Source organism: Neoarius graeffei, chromosome 6 (genome assembly GCF_027579695.1).
Source record: "Neoarius graeffei isolate fNeoGra1 chromosome 6, fNeoGra1.pri, whole genome shotgun sequence".
Lineage (NCBI taxonomy): Eukaryota > Metazoa > Chordata > Actinopteri > Siluriformes > Ariidae > Neoarius > Neoarius graeffei.
Window position 1 is genome coordinate 55356495 of NC_083574.1, and position 19072 is coordinate 55375566.

Genomic DNA, 19072 nt, shown 5'->3' on the forward strand with positions numbered 1-19072 from the left:
CATCATCCAGTAAGGGTCCTTAGGCAAGACCCCTCATGATATATCAGCCTACCTCAGGAATGAGTGAAGATATAACTGATAGAGTCATACCGGCTCAGACGTCGCCTGGGTCAACAAGGTCTGCGTCAGTTGCTAGGGAACCAGGGCAAACTGATGAGAAATGGGCTACTGGAACAAGACATTGATGGACGAGGACAGAAAATACGGATTTGCTGGAATGCTACTATACAAGCAATCCCAGAGAGATACATGCAGCGAATGTGGGACCATTGGATACTTCGAAACCCACAATAAATAAACAGCTATTAGCCCAGTGTTCCAACATCCGTAATCGAAATCTACTATCACAACTAGAGATTAATGAAATACAACAACGATGCTACAGCAAGGGGGAGCCAGGAAGACAGGTCAGTGGGGAGATGTCATCATCATCCCCACAACCAGAGATTGGGTACCAAGCCCCAACAGCTAACAGCCTCAACATAAGAGCTGCTGACCTGAGAAGGAAGATCATGACCCAACTGGAAACCTGGAACCCCCGATGAATACCGTCAGTCAAGTACCTTCAGAAGATCTACTAGTAGATGTGAATGCTGCTCTGAAGACAATCTCTACAAGAACCATCACTGAGACCAACAAGCTGATACACAGTACAGCAACAGTAATCATGGAGATGCTTGGACACAAGGTGGGCTCGGGACATAACAAACAGTACTCTCAGTGTACTCTCAGTGGCAGGGGAACAACAACCGGTCAGACCCACCAAGAGCTGAGGTGGAAAAATACTGGAAAGACATATGGGAAAGAAAGGCATCACACAACACCGATGCCCAATGGTTAGTGGACCTAAGAGCTGACCACAGCAACCTCCCAGAACAAGAACCAGTAACCATCTCAATGGCAGACATCCAAGAAAGAGTATCAAAGATGAAGAGCTGGACAGCACCAGGCCCCGATATGATCCATACGTACTGGCTGAAGAAGCTAACTGCACTCCATGAATGCCTAGCAGCACAGATGAACCAGCTGCTGAGGAATGGGACCCACCCAGAATGGCTAACCCAAGGCAGGACAGTCCTAATCATGAAGGACCCCCAGAAGGGACCCATCCCATCCAACTACCGGCCAATTACCTGTCTCTGCACAACATGGAAGGCCCTGTCAGGCATCATTGCGGCAAAAATGAGTAAGCATGAGCGAGGCATGAGCGAGGCACAGAAAGGAATTGGCAGTAACACCAGAGGAGCCAAGCACCAGCTACTGGTCGATAGAACAGTCGCCCGAGACTGTAAGAAGAGACAGACCAACCTGTGCACTGCCTGGATTAACTACAAGAAAGCCTACGACTCAATGCCACACACATGGATACTGGAATGTCTGGAACTGTATAAGATCAACAGGAACCTAAGGACCTTCATCCAGAACTCAATGGAAATGTGGAAGACAACCCTAGAGGCCAACTCAAAACCCATTGCCCAAGTCAACATCAAGTGCGGCATATACCAAGGAGATGCGCTATCACCACTGCTGTTCTGCATAGGCCTGAACCCCCTCAGTCAGATCATCACGAAGAGCGGCTACGGGTACCGATTCCGTAGTGGGGCAACAATCAGCCACCTGCTCTACATGGATGACATCAAGCTGTATGCCAGGAACGAGCAAGAAATAGACTCGCTGATCCACACCACCCGGACCTACAGCGATGACATAGGGATGTCATTCGGATTGGACAAGTGTGGCTGGATGGTCTCAAAGAGAGGCAAGATGGTCCGGACTGAGGGGATTGACCTACCAGAGGGCAACATAGGTGATATCCAAGACAGCTACAAGTACCTTGGCATCCCACAGGCTAATGGAAACCATGAAAAGGCTACAAGGAAGTCAACCACAGCCAAATACCTCCAGAGAGTAAGGCAGGTCCTGAAAAGTCAGCTGAATGGTAGGAACAAGGTCCGAGCCATCAACATGTCATCAGATACCCCGCTGGTATCATAAACTGGCCAAAGGAGGAGATAGAAGCCACAGATATCAAGACTAGAAAGCTCCTCACCATGCATGGAGGGTTCCACCCCAAGTCCAGCACCCTGAGACTATACACTAAGCGGAAAGAGGGAGGCCGAGGGCTAGTGAGCATCAAGACCATGGTCCAGGATGAAACATCGAAAATCCGAGAATACATCAGAAAGATGGCCCCAAAGGATGAACTGCTAAGTGAATGTCTCAGGCAGCAGAACCCTGATGAGAGTGCAGAGGAGGAGGAACAGACAACCTGGAGGGACAAACCCCTACATGGCATGTACCACCGTCAGATAGAGGAAGTGGCTGATATCAAGAAATCCTACCAGTGGCTGGATAATGCAGGACTGACAGACAGCACAGAGGCACTAATCATGGCAGCACAAGAACAGGCCATAAGCACAAGAGCCATAGAGGCCAGGATCTACCAGAGTAGATCAGACCCAAGATGCAGACTGTGCAAAGAAGCCCCTGAAACAGTCCAGCGCATAGTAGCAGGGTGTAAGATGCTAGCTGGATCAGCGTACATGGAGAGGCACAACCAAGTGGCTGGGATAGTATATAGGAACATCTGCAACCAGTATGGAATAGAAGTACCCAAGTCCCAATGGGCCATACCACAGAAGGTGGCTGAGAACAACAGGGCCAAGGTTCTGTGGGACTTCAGCTTCCAGACTGACAAACAGATCCTGGCTAACCAACCGGACATAGTGGTGGTGGACAAAGAGCAGAAGAGGGTGGTGGTGATAGATGTGGTGATCCCAGCTGACGCCAACATCAGGAAGAAGGAACATGAGAAACTTGAGAAGTATCAAGGGTTGAAAGAGCAGCTGGAACGGATGTGGAAGGTCAAGGGCTGCGTGGTCCCCGTGGTAGTGGGGGCACTTGGGGCAGTAACCCCCAAACTGGGAGAGTGGCTCCAGCAAATCCCAGGAACAACATCTGAAGACTCAGTCCAGAAGAGCGCAGTCCTAGGAACATCGAAGATACTGCACAGAACCCTCAAACTCCCAGGCCTCTGGTAGAGGACCCGAGCTTGAAGATGACATGGATACCCCCCCCCCCCCCCCCCCCCCCCCCCCGCCGGGGGTGAGAAGGAGATTTTTATATATATATATACATACACGGGGGCGGCACGGTGGTGTAGTGGTTAGCGCTGTCGCCTCACAATAAGAAGGTTCTGGGTTCGAGCCCCATGGCCGGCGAGGGCCTTTCTGTGTGGAGTTTACATGTTCTCCCCGTGTCCGCGTGGGTTTCCTCCGGGTGCTCCGGTTTCCCCCACAGTCCAAAGGTTAGGTTAACTGGTGACTCTAAATTGACTGTAGATGTGAGTGTGAATGGTTGTCTGTGTCTATGTGTCAGCCCTGTGATGACCTGGCCACTTGTCCAGGGTGTACCCCGCCTTTCGCCCGTGGTCAGCTGGGATAGGCTCCAGCTTGCCTGTGACCCTGTAGAAGGATAAAGTGGCTAGAGATAATGAGATGAGATGAGACATTGCTAATGTGGTAAATGACTATTCTAGCTGCAAATGTCTGGTTTTTGGTGCAATATCTCCATAGGTGTATAGAGGCCCATTTCCAGCAACTATCACTCCAGTGTTCTAATGGTACAATGTGTTTGCTCATTGCCTCAGAAGGCTAATGGATGATTAGAAAACCCTTGTACAATCATGTTAGCACAGCTGAAAACAGTTGAGCTCTTTAGAGAAGCTATAAAACTGACCTTCCTTTGAGCAGATTGAGTTTCTGGAGCATCACATTTGTGGGGTCGATTAAATGCTCAAAATGGCCAGAAAAAATGTCTTGACTATATTTTCTATTCATTTTACAACTTATGGTGGTAAATAAAAGTGTGACTTTTCATGGAAAACACAAAATTGTCTGGGTGACCCCAAACTTTTGAACGGTAGTTTATATATATATATATATATATATATATATATATATATATATATATATATATATGGGTCTGTCTCAGAAAACTGGTCTCTCATTTGGGACATTATGGTCAAAAAATACATTTTCTAATTTTACTTTTTTTTCTCATCTCATTATCTCTAGCCACTTTATCCTGTTCTACAGGGTCGCAGGCAAGCTGGAGCCTATCCCAGCTGACTACGGGCGAAAGGCGGGGTACACCCTGGACAAGTCGCCAGGTCATCACAGGGCTGACACATAGACACAGACAACCATTCACACTCACATTTACACCTACGGTCAATTTAGAGTCGCCAGTTAACCTAACCTTCATGTCTTTGGACTGTGGGGGAAACCGGCGTGCCAGGAGGAAACCCACGCAGACAACATGTGTTCTCCACACAGAAAGGCCCTCGTTGGCCACAGGGCTCGAACCCAGACCTTCTTACTGTGAGGCAACAGCTCTAACCACTACACCACCGTGCCGCTGAAAAGTAACATTTTAAACAATATCTCAATGAATACAAACAATTTCCAAAATGTTGACAAGACAAAGTTTAATATAACATCTTTTTAACTTATAACATGAAAGTAAGGTTAATAATATAAACTTAGATGACACATTTTTTCAGTTTTACTCAAATTAGGGTGGTGCAAAAATGAGTACACCCCACAACAAAAACTACTACATCTAGTACTTTGGATGGCCTCCATGATTTTTAATGACAGCACCAAGTCTTCTAGGCATGGAATGAACAAGTTGGTGACATTTTGCAGCATCAATCTTTTTCCATTCTTCAATAATGACCTCTTTTAGTGACTGGATGCTGGATGGAGAGTAATGCTCAACTTGTCTCTTCAGAATTCCCCATAGGTGTTCGACTGGGCTCAGATCAGGAGACATACTTGGCCACTGAATCACTTTCACCCTGTTCTTCTTCAGAAATCCAACAGTGGCCTTAGATGTGTGTTTAGTCATGTTGGAAAAGTGCACGACGACCAAGGGCATGGAGTGATGGTAGCATCTTCTTTTTCAGTATAGAGCAATACATCTGAATTCATGATGCCATCAATGAAATGCAGCTCCCCAGCACCAGCAGCACTCATGCAGCCCCACATAAGGACACTGCCACCACCATGTTTCACTGTAGGCACCATGCATTTTTCTTTGTATTCCTCACCTTTGCGACGCCATACAGTTTTGAAGCCATCAGTTCCAAAAACATTTATCTTTGTCTCATCACTCCAGAGTATAGAGTCCCAGCAGTCTTCATCTTTGTCAGCATGGGCCCTGGCAAACTCTAGGCAGGCTTTTTTGTGCCTTGGCTTTAGGAGAGGCTTCTTTCATGGACGGCATCCATGCATGCCATTCCTCTGCAGCGTACGCCATACTGTGTCACGGGAAATAGTCACCCCAGTTTGGCTTTCTACTTCTTTAGATAACTGCAGTGAACTTGCATGCCGATTTTCTTCAACCCTTCTCATCAGAAGATGCTCCTGTCGAGGTGTTAACTTCCGTGGACGACCTGGATGTCTCTGTGAGACGGTTGCAGTTCCATCTTTCTTAAATTTTTGTACCACTTTTGCTACAGTATTCTGACTGATAAGTAAAGCTTTGCTGATCTTCTTGTAGCCTTCACCTTTGTGGTGTAAAGAAATTATTTTCTTTAGGGAATTCTGAAGAGACAAGTTGAGCATCACTGTCCATCCAGCGTCCAGTCACTAAAAGAGGTCATTGTTGAAGAATGGAAAAAGATTGATGTTGCAAAATGTCGCCAACTTGTTCATTCCACGCCTAGAAGACTTGGTGCAGTCATTAAAAATCATGGAGGCCATCCAAAGTACTAGATGTAGTAGTTTTTGTTGTGGGGTGTACTAATTTTTGCACCACCCTAATTTGAGTAAAACTGGAAAATGTGTAATCTAATTTATATTATTAACCTTACTTTTTCCTGTTATAAGTTAAACAGATGTTATATTAAACTTTGTCTTTTCAACATTTTGGAAATTGTTTGTGTTCATTGAGATATTGTTTAAAATGTTACTTTTCAGAGGGGGTGTACTCATTCATGCTGAGCACTGTACATATAAAATAACTACATCATGAAGAATTAAAGCCCCTCCTTCACAGATGAGTGAAAATATTTAATAAATTTCCTCTTTTTGGTTGCTTGGGTTAAAAATGCCAAGTTATGATGACTGAATTGATTATTCACTTAAATATGATACATTTTGGGTATTTGATATGGCGAAATAGGACAATAGGACACAATGGAAAAATCAAGAACACACCGGAAAGATAAGAATAACGGCTGAAGGTCGCACGGGTCTCTGCTGCGGCGTGCGAGCAATGGGACATCACTACCATACCAGACGGAGCGCGAGGCAGGGTGGGGCAAAATGACTGACCATGGATTCTATCAAAAGTTTGATCTAAATTGACCATGGTTGCAAAATATTGGCCAAAAGTACGCAAAACAAAATAAAACTGTCAAAACTCACCTTTTCAGTGATAACGTCTGAACAGATCACCCGCGTAACAGAAAGACCGCAAATGGAAGCACGATCAACTTCTAACTGTTGGAGTGGAAAATTCCATTCTACACATGCAAATTGTTAATATGTGTCCTTCCCCGCACACAAATAACACGCTACGGTAAAAAATAGACCACAACTCATTTTATAGCTCAGAAATTCATACAAGACCAGCTACCATCGTAACATATTCTGTAAGAAACATATTCTCTACCTAACTTTCAGCTTTCGTTTTAAAAAACAAAATCGCAGATTTATAACTAAATTTTTATATGGGGTAGTGATTTTAAGTTACTACTATTGGTGAGGTAGTGACCTTGACCCTGAGGCTTTCCGTTTAGATCAAAAACACACGATCATATCGGTTTTGGGTATGCGGACAATAGAGTTACGACGGTGATCAAATATTTTGCATGATGTTTTATTACGGTTATGATTATTCTTTGAGTGCACCAATCCTTAGGTGTATAAAGTTACAACTTAAAATACAATTAGTGATAACTGTAGACTTTTCAGTGGACTACAACCTTTTTAAGGGAATGCGATGTAGTCAACCATTTATCATGTCCCAGATCAAGCCGCCATTTTTCCACAAATTTGCAGAATTTTTGCCAAATTCTGAATAGAGTATTCACATCAAAGATTTAGTTTTATCTGTATTATTTCTTTCATCATTTTATTTCAAATTAAAACCAACAGCACCATTCAAAACCATATAGTTTATTGACTGTGAGTATATTTAGTGGGGTACCCCACAGTACCCAGTTTCTGAGGCAGACCCATATACAACTGTTTAATAAGATCCTAGAGAATGAGAGAATGCCAAATGAATGGAGAAAGAGTGTGCTAGTCCCAATATACAAGAATAAGGGAGATGTACAGAGCTGCAGTAATTACAGAGGGATAAAATTGATGAGCCACACCATGAAGCTATGGGAAAGGGTATTGGAGGCGAGACTGAGAAGAGATGTAGCAATCTGTGAACAGCAGTACGGGTTTATGCCAAGGAAGAGCACGTCGGATGCGATTTTTGCTTTAAGAATGTTAATGGAGAAGTACAGAAAAGGCCAGAGAAAGCTACATTGTGTGTTTGTAGACCTGGAGAAGGCATACGATAGAGTGCCGAGAGATGAGTTATGGTATTGTATGAGAAATAGTGGAGTGAATGAGAAGTATATCAGAGTGGTGCAAGACCTGTATGAGAACAGTGAAAGAGCAGTGAGGTGTGCAGTTGGAACGACTGAATGGTTCAAGGTGAAGGTGGGACTTCATCAAGGATCTGCTTTGAGTCCTTTCTTGTTTGCCATAGTGATGGATAGCTTGACGGACAAAGTGAGGCAAGAGTCACCATGGAACATGATGTTTACAGATGATATTGTGATATGTGGTGAAAGTAGAAAGGAGGTTGAGTTGGGTTTGGAGAGATGGAGGTATGCATTGGAACGAAGAGGAATGAAGGTGAGCAGTAGCAAAACAGAATACATGTGCATCAATGAGAATGGGGATGAGAGTGCATAGTGAAGATGCAAGGAGTAGACGTAAAGAAAGTTGGTGAATTCAAGTACCCCAGTGGTCGAGTTGTAAAATCAAACCAGGGGGGGATGGTGAAATTTTTAGTCGCGTGTCGACCCATCGGTCAGTCCGTCGGTGGGAAACTGGTTTGCTTTTAGGAGGGTTTGCACACAATGTAGGTCTGTGGACCTTGTTCATTTACCAGACATACAGTATTTTGTGCTGACAAAGTGTGTAGTACACACTGTGTACCCTTTTTATTGTTGTAAAAACATAATACACTGGTATTTTACTGTAAAACATGCACAGTGTGGATGTCATGTGTCATATTTAGTCAGTCTCCTGGCTGACATACCTACCACATTCTCCATATTAGGGTGAAATGCAGAATGACAAATTTGAAGTGTAACTTCATAGTCATGGTAGGCTCCTTTTAAATCGTTTGGTAAATAACTTATTAAAACCTCAGCAGGCAATGTAAATGAACAACTGAATCTTTTCATATCAAGTCAATAGAATTTTTTATTCAAAACTGAACATTGGGAACATTGAGTTAAATACAGAGGTAGGTAGGTAACCAATAAGCTAAAACAAGCAACAGTAAATTGTAAATCAGACTAAACTTCCTAAAAGATGTTTGAGGCATTATGCATTTTTTTGTTTTTTTCCTTTTTGTTATTATTGTGTTTATTCTTATAACGTTGTAACGTTGATTCCCCCTGTTATCTAGGTCACATGACACCTTAACGTTGACGGTTACCAAGGAGCTGCCTTGGATACTTTGATACTTTGCTTCGATACATACCAGCACTTTGATACATACTGGATACAAGCTAGCAAAATGAGTTAAAAGCAGGGATCTTTGGAAAGTTTCTTTGGAAAGGGGAAAAGGCCCATTGAGGAAACAGAAGAAGAGCCTATGACGAAGAAAAAGAAAGCTGCATTTTAGCAGACACTTTGTCGAGTCCTACACCAATCCTGCTCTGCCTTACATGTTGTGACCGGCTCTCTAATGAGGCAATGAAGCCTTCAAAACTGCTAGTGTCATTTATTTTAGCCTTCCTGTCTTGAATAACACTTTTTGTTGCCTGAAGAATAACAAACGAACGTCCAGGCTGATTAAATTAATGGCCTTATACAAGAAATCAAAGCTAACATGAACCTGAGTAAGCTATCGATAGCTGTCTAGACTCCAAACTAACATTCATTATGATAGCTGTGTTGTTATCCGCCGCCCACAAATTAGGCTACATATCAGTAACTTTACAGCATGATAGTGGGCTCACAGAAAGTGTGACTGATATTTGTAACTCTTGACTTACCTCCTGAAATGTTTTTTCTTGCGATCTTAAATCCAAACTTTCTTAGGTCTTGCTGTCCACTCCGCTTGGCCATGATGCTGCAATCCGCTGCTGTCACTGACGCCGAATGAAATAAAAAAATAACGGAACCCCAACTGAATGTCACCTCCTCAAATGCTTCGCTTGCGCGTGCCCTCTCTCGCAGTAGCTTATTGTATGCTCAGTTTCAGCAAAGCTACGTGGAATGGCATTTCTAATTCCAATGTTAAATAGAAGTAATGTCCACATTTATTGATAAAATTGCTCAAGGGAAGGGAGGGGGGATGCCCGTTTTAGAGGGGGGATGATTTTGACCATTTTTTATTCCAGGGGGGATGGCATCCCCCCCATCCCCCCTCAACTCGAGTACAGAAGTACCCGGAGTCAACTGTGCAGGAAAATGGGGGCTGCGATAGTGAGGTGAGAAAGAGAGTGCAGGCAGGGTGGAGCAGTTGGAGAAGGATTTCGGGAGTCATTTGTGATAGGAAAGTCCCAGCAAAAGTGAAAGGTAAGATGTATAAGACAGTAGTGAGACCAGCTGTGATGTATGGATTGGAGACCGTACCCTTAATGAAGAAACAGGAGGCAAAGTTGGAGGTGGCGGAGTTGAGGATGTTAAGGTTTGTGATGGGAGGTTGGACAGGATAAGGAACGAGCACATCAGAGGGACGGCACATGTGGAGAGCTTGGGAATTAAGCTAAGAGAGATGAGACTGAGATGGTATGGGCACATCCTGAGAAGAGATGAGCAGAGCATGTTGGAAGGAGAATGTTGAGGATGGAGCTGCCAGGCACATGAAAATGAGGAAGGCCAAAGAGGAGATACATGGATGTGGTGAGAGAGGACATGAAAGTGGCAGGTGTGGTAGAGAAGGATGCGGAAGACAGGGAGCAATGGAGATGAAAGATCCACTGTGGCGACCCCTAATCGGGAGCAGCCAAAAGAAGATATACAATTGCAATCAGAAATATTCAACCCCCCAAAGACTTTTCTCTTACATATAAATACAAACATAACATAGAAAAGTAGTTTTACTTTCCTAAACATAACCAAGTTGTGTTACCTGTCTAACCTTAACCAAGTTGTTCTACATGTCTGACCTTAACCAAGTTGTTTTACTTGTTTAACCTTAACCAAAGTCCTACTCAGGTGCTGTGTGAACTCGTTTTCACACTGTCTATTGATAAGGGAGCTGTCATAGTACTGGTGGACCACTCTTGGTAGTACTGGTTTCATTGCCTGCAAGTCATTGAATCTCCTGAGAGTAACTGGCAATTGGGCAGGAAAGAGTGGGACCCAGTGGAGCAGTTCTTCGGGGATGCTGAGTTGCTATCCTCCCAGTCAGACTCAAAATCCAACTTGTGCCGGATTCGACCATCTGCCAAGTACTGGAGAGCCCGAAGGTCATGGACTGTGGGGTCGCCAACTTTTCTGCCTGGTCAAATGTTGGTGACATCCTTGTATGGGGATGGATGCAAACGTGCAGTCTCAAAGATGACAATGTAATCACATGGAGTGTGAATATCTTTGATGGTAAGCTGTTCAATGAGGCTATGCATGAGTCACACTCCATTTGTGCATCAAAAATGCCTAAGTCAAAGAGATGACTAAGGCAGATAGTGATTTTGGACTCTAAAATGTGTTCTGACAGGCTGAGGACATAAGGCAGGGTGATGCAGCAGTGCTAGGAGAGTAAAGTTAGGCAGATATCACAAATGACTTAGGCAATTATGCTATTAGGCTAACGACATTTTACAAGGTTACAAAGAATATGAATTATCCTAGCAAACAAACAAACAAACAAACAAACAAACGGCTAATCTGCTAAAAACAGACCAGCTACTTGCATTTCCCTTAGCAAAAAGTTTATTACTATGAGTACTTATTTTTTACTAAAACTGAGGAAGTATACTTGAAGTTGACTTTTTATAAACTATATTTTATATACTTAAGAATAGTATAGTGAAGTATACTTGGCTTATACTGAAAAGTATAAACAAAAGTCTAAGACTAAGTACATTAATACTAAGACTTACACTTACAGTGGTGCTTGAAAGTTTGTGAACCCTTTAGAATTTTCTATATTTCTGCATAAATGTGACCCAAAACATCATCAGATTTTCACACAAGTCCTAAAAGTAGATAAAGAGAACCCAGTTAAACAAATGAGACAAAAATATTATACTTGGTCATTTATTTACTGAGGAAAATGATCCAATATTACATATCTGTGAGTGGCAAAAGTATGTGAACCTTTGCTTTCAGTATCAGGTGTGACCCCTTTGTGCAGCAATAACTGCAACTAAACATTTCCAGTAACTGTTGATCAGTCCTGCACACCAGCTTGGAGGAATTTTAGCCCATTCCTCCATACAGAACAGCTTCAACTCTGGGATGTTGGTGGGTTTCCTCACATGAACTGCTTGCTTCAGGTCCTTCCACAAAATTTCGGTTGGATTAAGGTCAGGACTTTGACTTGGCCATTCCAAAACATTAACTTTATTCTTCTTTAACCATTCTTTGGTAGAACGACTTGTGTGCTTAGGGTCGTTGTCTTGCTGCATGACCCACCTTCTCTTGGGATTCAGTCCATGGACAGATGTCCTGACATTTTCCTTTAGAATTTGCTGGTATAATTCAGAATTCATTGTTCCATCAATGATGGCAAGCCATCCTGACCCAGATGCAGCAAAACAGGCCCAAACCATGATACTACCACCACCATGTTTCACAGATGGGATAAGGTTCTTATGCTGGAATGCAGTGGGTTTTTTTCTCCAAACATAACGCTTCTCATTTAAACCAAAAAGTTCTATTTTGGTCTCATCCATCCACAAAACATTTTTCCAATAGCCTTCTGGCTTGTCCATGTGATCTTTAGCAAACTGCAGATGAGCAGCAATGTTCTTTTTGGAGAGCAGTGGCTTTCTCCTTGCAACCCTGCCATGCACACCATTGTTGTTCAGTGTTCTCCTGATGATGGACTCATGAACATTGGCTAATGTTAATGTGAGAGAGGCCTTCAGTTGCTTAGAAGTTACGCTGGGGTCCTTTGTGACCTCGCCGACTATTACATGCCTTGCTCTTGGAGTGATCTTTGTTGGTCGGCCACTCCTGGAGAGGGTGACAATGGTCTTGAATTTCCTCCATTTGTACACAATCTGTCTGACTGTGGATTGGTGGAGTCCAAACTCTTTAGAGATGGTTTTGTAACCTTTTGCAGCCTAATGAGCATCAACAACGCTTTTTCTGAGGTCCTCAGAAATCTCCTTTGTTCGTGCCATGATACACTTCCACAAACATGTGTTGTGAAGATCAGACTTTGATAGATCCCTGTTCTTTAAATAAAACAGGGTGCCCACTCACACCTGATTGTCATCCCATTGATTGAAAACATCTGACTCTAATTTCGCCTTCAAATTCACTGCTAATCCTTGAGGTTCACATACTTTTGCAACTCACAGATATGTAATATTGGATCATTTTCCTCAATAAATAAATGACCAAGTGTAATATTTTTGTCTCATTTGTTTAACTGGGTTCTCTTTATCTACTTTTAGGACTTGTGTGAAAATCTGATGATGTTTTAGGTCATATTTATGCAGAAATATAGAAAATTCTAAAGGGTTCACAAACTTTTAAGCACCACTGTATACTTTAATACTAAAACTTATACTTTAGTATACTTTTTACGTTTTTCTGCCACAAAGTACTAATACTTAGTATATCTTGCTCCAAGTGCATAATAAGGTCAAGTCATTGACTCATGCTTAACATTTAATTTATATATTAATATAATATAATGCTGGAGTTTAAAACTTTACAGTATATAGTATGTGTGCTCAATTGCATTATCTTTATGTACCTTAAAATCATACACAAAAACAGAAAAACTTTTGACTTGACTTTATTGATCAACTTCTCCAGTAAGGAAGGACTTGATTTCATAGGTCTTTGTTTTTTAAATGTTTGAAAATATATCAAACTTGTTTTCAACATTGTCTTGTGATTTTGTAAATGCATCACACTCTTGTGTACATACAGTATGAGTAAACTTTAAGAATACTTTAAGGAGTATATTTCCAGTATATAAATAGTAAGCTACAAGTAATAAGCCAAGCAAACTTTTTTTTTTAGATTTTTTCCATCTTTATTGGATAGGACAGTGTAGAGACAGGAAATGAGCGGGAGAGAGACGGGGAGGGATCGGGAAATGACCTCAGGTCAGAATCGAACCCGGGTCCCCGGATTTATGGTACGGCGCCTTATCTACCTGAGCCACGACGCCCCCATGCCAAGCAAACTTAAAGTATAGCATTGTTCTGCCAAGTCTCACGCATTGAGCGTGACAGTCACGCTTTTCGGTCTTTTGTCACGCACTCCCGCCACACACTGTATTTCTCACGCTGAAAAATAATTATCATAAAATAAATTTCTCTGGCGCGCCGCTATCGCTATGGAAACGGCAGGAAACAAGCGCGTCTCCCATGAGTCGAGCCTGCCACTTACCAGCCAATCAAAAAAAGGAAAAGGGCGGGGCTACACAATAGCCAATCAGAAGCACTATTGTATCTGGGTCGATAACGCAACAACCAATGAAAAAAGCATTGTTATCCCGGGAATTGTTCACGTGATTCTGCTCCAACCATCTTCTGAAAGTTTTGTTCAGTGGACAGCATGAGGATGAGCTCCGAGCAGCACAGAGACCAGAGGAAGGCATATCCTGTTTTAATGTTACAACAAATTCACAACTTGTTTGACACAAGAAATGAGAACTTGCCTGCTGTGAGAGAATGTCTCATTATCCCATCTCATTATCTCTAGCCGCTTTATCCTTCTACAGGGTCGCAGGCAAGCTGGAGCCTATCCCAGCTGACTACGGGCGAAAGGCAGGGTACACCCTGGACAAGTCGCCAGGTCATCACAGGGCTGACACATAGACACAGACAACCATTCACACTCACATTCACACCTACGGTCAATTTAGAGTCACCAGTTAACCTTACCTGCATGTCTTTGGACTGTGGGGGAAACCGGAGCACCCGGAGGAAACCCACGCGGACACAGGGAGAACATGCAAACTCCACACAGAAAGGCCCTCGCCGGCCCCGGGGCTCGAACCCAGGACCTTCTTGCTGTGAGGCGACAGCGCTAACCACTACACCACCGTGCCGCCCGTGAGAGAATGTTGCCCAGATAATTAGCATGGGCATGGGAAGGTTTTACAGGAGCTGAGCTGTATTGCACCTGTTTAAATGATCCCCTGGCGAGCAGCTCCACTTGTTCACAGGCAATAACAGACGCTGGTCAGTAATAATAACAGCGACACTAACATGTGTTTAAAGCAGCATGTGAATATCAGCAAGAGTGAAGATTTTTTTTTTAATTTGTCAGGAGTTATGAAAGACCCGTTTGTGAAAGATTAAGTTTTTATTGTTCATAATATAGAGACTGCGTGACTCCAGGGGAAGATATAGGGAAGAGGAAAGTCCAACTATTACAGATTACAGGACCCAGCATCCTTTGACGTTGAGGAGTTTTGGGGAAGAATGTCCTCAAAAAAGAACAAAGTAAGAATTTTTTTGCACACAACATGACTTGCTCATTATTAAGATAAAAGGAAAACATTTAAGTAATAGAGGCCCTTGGTTTCTTTTTCAAAGGCGACTGGCTTGAACCAATTTGGGAGGTTATCAAAGATAACAACCTTGGTTTTGGTGCTTCCTCATTCAAATGCTGATGCCGAGAGGGTATTTTCAATGGTCAGTCTGAACAAAACCTCAACCCGAAACAGCTTGTCTCTGGACGGGACATTGGCCTCTATCATGACCCTGAAAATGGCTGGACTTGAGCCGAACGGTTTTAAGTGGGAGCCAACAACACAAATGATGAAGGACTCCAAAAAGGCAACAAACACTTACAATAAACAACACCAGTCATAATCTCTCTCTCTCACACATACACTTATTCAATACATGGAAATTGAATAAAGACTTTGTATTTGGTTGAATTTTCAGTGCCGTGTGTTATCCTTTCTTCTGCAAGTCTGAGCAGTTATTAATAACAGCAACACTAATAATAATATTATTAATGAAAGACCCCCATTCCTGCGACCTGTCCAACTGGCCCCCCCAATGGGGGGGGGGGGGGGGGGGGTCACTCTTGCCTGCATTCAAAACTTGAGAGCCCTGATAACAAGTAAACTAGTGAAATAACCAACGTTTATAAGAGTATACTTAAAGTATACAATAATAAACTAAAAATAGGGCCTTGAAGTATATAACTAGTACAATGGCAGTATATCGATAAGTGTACTTTAAGTATACTAGAGGGATATACCAAGTACATTGGTAGTATATAGATGAGTGTACTTGTTGTATACTTTAAAGTGTACTTTTACAAACTTAAAATGAACTTTAAAGTATACTTTTACAAACTTAAAATGAACTTTAAAGTATACTTTTATAAACTTGAAACGTTCCAATTTAGTCTGAAAAAGTATTAAATTTGTATACTTTCTAGTACACTAAAAGTGGTCTGTAGTATACTTATACTGAAGCATACTTAATAAAATGAACTTTAAGTACACTACCGTTCAAAAGTTTGGGGTCACCCAGACAATTTTGTGTTTTCCATTAAAAGTCACACTTTTATTTCCCACCATAAGTTGTGAAATGAATAGAAAATATAGTCAAGACATTTTTCTGGCCATTTTGAGCATTTAATCGACCCCACAAATGTGATGCTCCAGAAAGTCAATCTGCTCAAAGGAAGGTCAGTTTTATAGCTTCTCTAAAGAGCTCAACTGTTTTCAGCTGTGCTAACATGATTGTACAAGGGTTTTCTAATCATCCATTAGCCTTCTGAGGCAATGAGCAAACACATTGTACCATTAGAACACTGGAGTGAGAGTTGCTGGAAATGGGCCTCTATACACCTATGGAGATATTGCACCAAAAACCACACATTTGCAGCTAGAATAGTCATTTACCACATTAGCAATGTATAGAGTGGATTTCTGATTAGTTTAAAGTGATCTTCATTGAAAAGAACAGTGCTTTTCTTTCAAAAATAAGGACATTTCAAAGTGACCCCAAACTTTTGAACGGTAGTGTACACTACTTTTTGCTAAGGGTTGGTTTCCATAGGAGCCATGGTCACGTGACTGTTGCTCGGGACAACATTGACAAATTGAGCGCGTGTCAGAATGTGAGTTAGCAAAACAAAGTTTAGTAAATAATTAGCAAAGGTTTAGAGTGGCAAACTAGCGTGGGGTTTTGTTTGTTTGTTTTTTGGTAAAGACGTTTATTTGTTTATACAGAATGGCTGACGTCTTTCTAAACGGAGATGAGCCTGGGCGGATTCTAGTGCAGGTAACTCGGAAAGTTGAGAGAGGTTTCAGAGCGAGCCGCCTGCTGGAGCCGAGGGGTTTAATATCAGCTGAGCCTCATGGCGCAGTGTGAGAGATGCGCTACTGACTGGATTAAAAGAAGCTGACATTTTCAGTTTATTCTTGTGTCTCACTCTGTCAGGTGCAGAATGATTTAACTCAGCTGAAGAGGACACTGGGCCGAATGGACCGGACCGGGACTTTGGATGTTCAGGCTCTCGATGCGGCGATACGCAGAACAGAGGACGGTATCAAGGTTCCTGACCCTGAAGCTCAGAGCCAAACTTCACAAAGCAGGAAATCACAATATCACTACAGTGGTGCATGAAAGTTTTCTATATTTCTGCATAAATATGACCTAAAACATCATCAGATTTTCACACAAGTCCTAAAAGTAGATAAAGTTAAACAAATGAGACAAAAATATTATACTTGGTCATTTATTTATTGAGGAAAATGATCCAATATTACATATCTGTGAGTGGCAAAAGTATGTGAACCTTTGCTTTCAGTATCTGGTGTGAACCCCTTGTGCAGCAATAACTGCAACTAAACGTTTGCGGTATCAGTCCTGCACACCGGCTTGGAGGAATTTTAGCCCGTTCCTCCATACAGAACAGCTTCAACTCTGGGATGTTGGTGGGTTTCCTCACATGAACTGCTCGCTTCAGGTCCTTCCACAACATTTCGATTGGATTAAGGTCAGGACTTTGACTTGGCCATTCCAAAGCATTAACTTTATTCTTCTTTAACCATTCTTTGGTAGAACGACTTGTGTGCTTAGGGTCGTTGTCTTGCTGCATGACCCACCTTCTCTTGAGATTCAGTTCATGGACAGATGTCCTGACATTTTCCTTTAGAATTTGCTGGTATAATTCAGAATTCATTGTTCCATCAATGATGGCAAGCCGTCCTGGCCCAGATGCAGCAAAACAGGCCCAAACCATGATACTACCGTCACCATGTTTCACAGATAGGATAAGGTTCTTATGCTGGAATGCGATGTTTTCCTTTCTCCAAACATAACGCTTCTCATTCAGGGGCTTCAAAGTTTGGGAGAATAACAGGATACAAATAATTTACAGCAGGGTGCAAAATGGTAAAATGTCTGCCAGCGGCAGACATAATGCACGCAAAGCGTGCAGGGATATAGATAGATAGATAGATAGATAGATATGCAAGTACGAATTTTTCATGGGGCGGGATGGTTTGGAACAGGCCATCATCTAAAATTGGGATAACATTTACCCGGGACAGGTATTTCAGGTGGGTCGTCTAGCTTAAGCTTGATTAGCGTTGTTACGCATGCCAGTGTTTCCCACAGAAATTTTGGAGACTATGGGGGCAAGCCATGGGGGAGGCACGGGGGTTGTTTAAAATTGAGTAATATATGTTAAATATTAAGTTATTACTGAAAAACTATTGATTAAAAAAACAGACACTGAGAAATGGTCCTATAAACAACTTTACCAATATAAAAGATTACCAGGACTACAAAAATGCAGAAAAATAGGTTGTACTTATCCAAATGCACCTGTTGGTTCAAAAGTTAAAGTGCAGAGAACCTCACAGCACAACATGAAGTTACCTTAAAATATAATATAAATGCCTCAGCTTTCATGTAAGAAAAAAAAAACTATTAATACTAGTACTGCGTGCAGGCAGTCTCTCCTGAAGACTAAATTAAACAATAATTATAAACTAATAAAATAAATGGCTCAGGCTTCATAGAAGAAAAAAAAACAATTTGAACAGAATCTCACAGTATGATGCTGAAGCTGCCTAAACAATGGAAAATAAAATACCATTTTGGCAAAAATGTTGGCATCCATTAATTTCTTGTATTAAGTAAAAAAATATGTTGCCAGATACTGCTGACATTTTACAGCCCAAAATATGTTCAAAACCTGCCGAAATGCACTTAAAACCGCCCAAATTGGGCAGGAAACCGTTCAATCTGGCAACACAGGCGGCAGTAATGGCTGCACTCGTGTCGAGGATGTAAACACAGTTGACGCGGCAACGGACATACATGACATAGTGGATGTAACTTACGTTCACAACTTTTTTTTGCTGTCAGAAATATTTAATATTAAATTTCGTGACTCGACTGACAATAGCCGGCGGCATAACAAGCCATAGCCGGCGATTTGCCGCCGGTGACCGGCTACTTTTGAGACCGCTGTCATTGAAACCAAAAAGTTCTATTTTGGTCTCATCCGTCCACAAAACATTTTTCCAATAGCCTTCTGGCTTGTCCACGTGATCTTTAGCAAACTGCAGACGAGCAGCAGTGTTCTTTTTGGAGAGCAGTGGCTTTCTCCTTGCAACCCTGTCATGCACACCATTGTTGTTCAGTGTT

The 19072-nt window shown here is 42.2% G+C and overlaps 1 protein-coding gene across 1 annotated transcript in view; it reads left to right on the plus strand.

Annotated features, from left to right (window-relative positions):
• The first annotated feature begins 16642 nt into the window (after positions 1-16642).
• The window catches only part of iqch (IQ motif containing H), a 96765-nt gene continuing 94335 nt past the window's right edge, over positions 16643-19072 (plus strand). The window contains 2 exon segments of the mRNA XM_060924367.1: positions 16643-16693; positions 16853-16966. Of these exon segments, the coding sequence (XP_060780350.1) occupies positions 16643-16693; positions 16853-16966 (165 nt within the window).